A 3,359-nucleotide genomic window follows, 5' to 3' on the forward strand; every position below is an offset into this window, starting at 1 on the left:
GGCGGCGTCGGCCGCACTTAGGGTTTGTAAGTTTTTTTTATAATTATTTTATATTAATTCAATTTTTGTAAGAATTATACAACATATAGTTACAAAAATGTAACTAGCTCTTGTTGTGTGCAGACGTGTTTTCTTTTTGCTCCGATATTTTATTTATTCTTTCGTAATGGCCAACTGCTGTGGCAAATGTAGTAAAGCGTTTTCGAGATCTGACGCGAATTTGGTGCCGTATAATGGTTTTTGCCGGAAAACATTCCATCGTGCGTGTTGTAAAGGCATATCTGAATACGATATGAACTTGGTTAAAACTAACCGGCATTTAATTTACCTCTGTGAAGACTGTGTTGTCATGCGGGGGAAACTTTGCAAAGTTCTCGATGAGGTCATGGGGACCAAAAGCGTAGTATTGAGTTAATATCTAACGCTTTTGATGCTAAATTCAAAGATCTTTCTAATCAACTTGATGCATTAAAAAATCTTATTTTATCTTTGCATTCCACCAACAATTCGAATGCAAGTAATTTAAATGCTGTTAATGTGGGTTTGTTGGCTGCTGAGTTTGGTGCTAGTGCTTCGTACAACAACAATAATTACTGTTCATCGCCTGGTGCTGTTGTGGCTCCCGCTGTCCCTCATTCGTTTGGCTCTAAAAGCGTCTTGTCTGACCGCACATCGGCTCAGAGTGTTAACGTCATCTCTCCCGCTCGCAAAGCTGAAGCTCGGAACACTTTGACGACAGCAACTTCACGACGTAACGACAGCGACATCATTTTGTCGACAAATGTCGCCTTGAAGCCAGCTTCTTAAACATTTTGAAGACCTCAGCGACATAGCAAACAGCTGATTTTAAAGTTTGACATTTTGGTATATTTATTTCACAAATTGTGTATTTTTATTTAAGTAAATAAGAAAAACATGAACAATCAAGAATATGTGATTAATTTTGCGACAATTTAATTTTGCAGCACTACATCTACTCATTGTCGCCGGCAAAATTAGAAATAGATTTAATTTGGCGACGTCGACAATTGCAGTCCTGCAGCCAAGATGTCGTGCTGTCGTCAAAATAATTGTGTCCGTAAGAACGTGTGTATTTAAAATTTGACAGATGCTGCTTGTCGCTTGCTGTCGTCAAAGTGTTCCGAGCTTGATTCTGGCGGGATTGCTAGTTCTAGTGGCTCTAAAACTGTACGTCATGTGGACGGCCTCATGGACACAAATACTGTCGCAGGTTGCACTGCCAATTTACTTGCGGGTACTACTACAACCACGAAGCCAACCACACCGTGCACTGCTAATGTTTCTGTTGCTGCTAATTCATCTTTAGTCGCTCCTGTAATTGTGAACAATATGTCTTCTGCTGGTTTGCCACCTGTTTCACAACATATACCGACTGGTGGTGTTAGTGCTGAATCTGATGCTGTTAATGCTACGGCCGCGGAAGTGCCTAATCCTCCTTCTCCTACCCGCAGCCCTGTTTGGCTTACTGCTGAGAGTAAAAGGACAAAGCACATCCAAAAGCGAACTCGCGTGGGGGGATCAAATGATTGTAGTGATCTTGGAGTGGCTGCCCGCTTTAAGTGGTTGCACCTTTCGTCTTTCGTGCCAACCGTCTCCTGTCAGAATATTGTTGATTATGTGGTGAGACACGCTGGCATTGATAAGCGGCACTTAACCTGCTACAAGTTAGTCAAAAAAGAGTCGAGACTGGATTCCTTATCCTATGTCAATTTTAAGCTTGGCGTCAGCGAGTTCGATTGCGAAAATCTAATGAGACCAGAGTTGTGGCCAGCTAATGTTTCTGTTCGGCCGTTCCGTTTTTTTCACAGAGGGACAAAACAAACTCATCCGAATTAGTTCATTTGTCCTCGGATGCGCCTGATCCCGTAGTATTGGATATTAATAAGTTTAGTTGTAATGCATATTTAAATGTTAATAGGCAGATATATAATTATAGCTCTTTGAAGGTTTATTTCCAGAATATTTCTGGCCTTCGAACAAAATCAGCAGCGGTACGCTCTATTAGCTCGCAAAGGGATTTCGATGTTTTTGTTATTGTTGAGTCATGGCTAAATGCGGATTTCTTTGATGAGGAATTTTTTGATTCAAACATTTATAATGTCTTTAGGAAGGACAGAGATGCAACTAAGACTGGTTGTCTGAGAGGCGGCGGAGTTCTTATTGCGATTCAGCGTAAATTTCATTCGATCTCTGTCTCGCTTGAAAATGATGATTCCCTTTTGGATCAGCTTTGTGATCGCATCAGTGCCTCATCTAGTCATGACTCTCTGTGTTTGATTGTTTCTTATATCCCGCCTAATAGTAATTATAATCTTTATAAAGCGCATGCTGACAACATAATGTCTTTAGTATTAAATAAGCTAGGAGATGACCACCTTTGTGTGTTAGGCGATTTTAATCTTTGTAATGTATCTTGGTCCACATCTTTTTCCAATGCTGGTCTCTCGCCAATTAATGTCAATGCGTCCCATGAAGTGTACTTTATAGATAGCCTCTTAAGCCTTAATTTATTAAAATCAATAATTTTGTTAACAAGTTGGATAGAATTCTTGACCTCATATTTATTAGTGATAACATTAAATGTAACATTGAAGTTTGCCACAATCCGATCACTCCATCTAATATGCATCATGTTCCTCTGCTAATAAAATTTGAATTTTATGTATTCCCGTCTTTCAATGCTGGTGACAAACCTAAGTTTAATTATTTAATTATGCAGCCTGCGATTATACCAAGTTAAATAGATTACTGGGTGAATTAAATTGGGAAAGCTTACTCTCTTGCCCCGATGTAGCTAAATGCTTCGCTACTTTCAAATCTGTAATTTCTGATTTTTTTTTTTTTAATTCATTCCAATAATTAGAAAAAGACCCTATAAATTACCGTGGTATAATCGTGACTTGTAAAAACTTAAGAATCTTAGAAACAAATTTTATAATAAGTTTAAGGCCTCTGGAAGTCAGTTTTTCTTTGAAAAATATCAGGTCCATCTTAAAAAGTTTAACTGCTTGAATAAATTCCTCTACAGAAATTATATCTTAGGTATTGAATCCATATCAAAGAAGATCCGAAATCGTTCTGGCATTTTATTAAGTCTAAGAAAAACAACTCTAGTATTCCCTCAGCTGTATTTTTTGAAGATAAATGTGCCTCCACTCCAGCTGACGTTGCAAATCTATTTGCTGCATTTTTTAGTTCTAATTTTGTAGATGATAACCCTACTGTGGATTCTAGTTTCTCTGCTAGTGTGAATTCTACTAATTTTGGCTCCCTTAGACTTTCGTCTGACGATATTGCTAATGGCATTTTAAATCTATCAGCTTCTACAAAACAAGATA

At 38.2% G+C, this 3,359-nt stretch overlaps 1 protein-coding gene across 1 annotated transcript in view; it reads left to right on the plus strand.

The window, feature by feature from the left end:
* The first annotated feature begins 1,209 nt into the window (after positions 1–1,209).
* LOC118733952 overlaps positions 1,210–3,359 on the plus strand; it is a 7,321-nt gene continuing 5,171 nt past the window's right edge. Inside the window, exon 1 of the mRNA XM_036463604.1 lies at positions 1,210–1,495. Within this exon, the coding sequence (XP_036319497.1) occupies positions 1,210–1,495 (286 nt within the window). The remainder of the gene's footprint in view (positions 1,496–3,359) is intronic.

Source organism: Rhagoletis pomonella, unplaced genomic scaffold (genome assembly GCF_013731165.1).
Source record: "Rhagoletis pomonella isolate Grant_MI unplaced genomic scaffold, Rhpom_1.0 Rhpom_scaffold_00001, whole genome shotgun sequence".
Lineage (NCBI taxonomy): Eukaryota > Metazoa > Arthropoda > Insecta > Diptera > Tephritidae > Rhagoletis > Rhagoletis pomonella.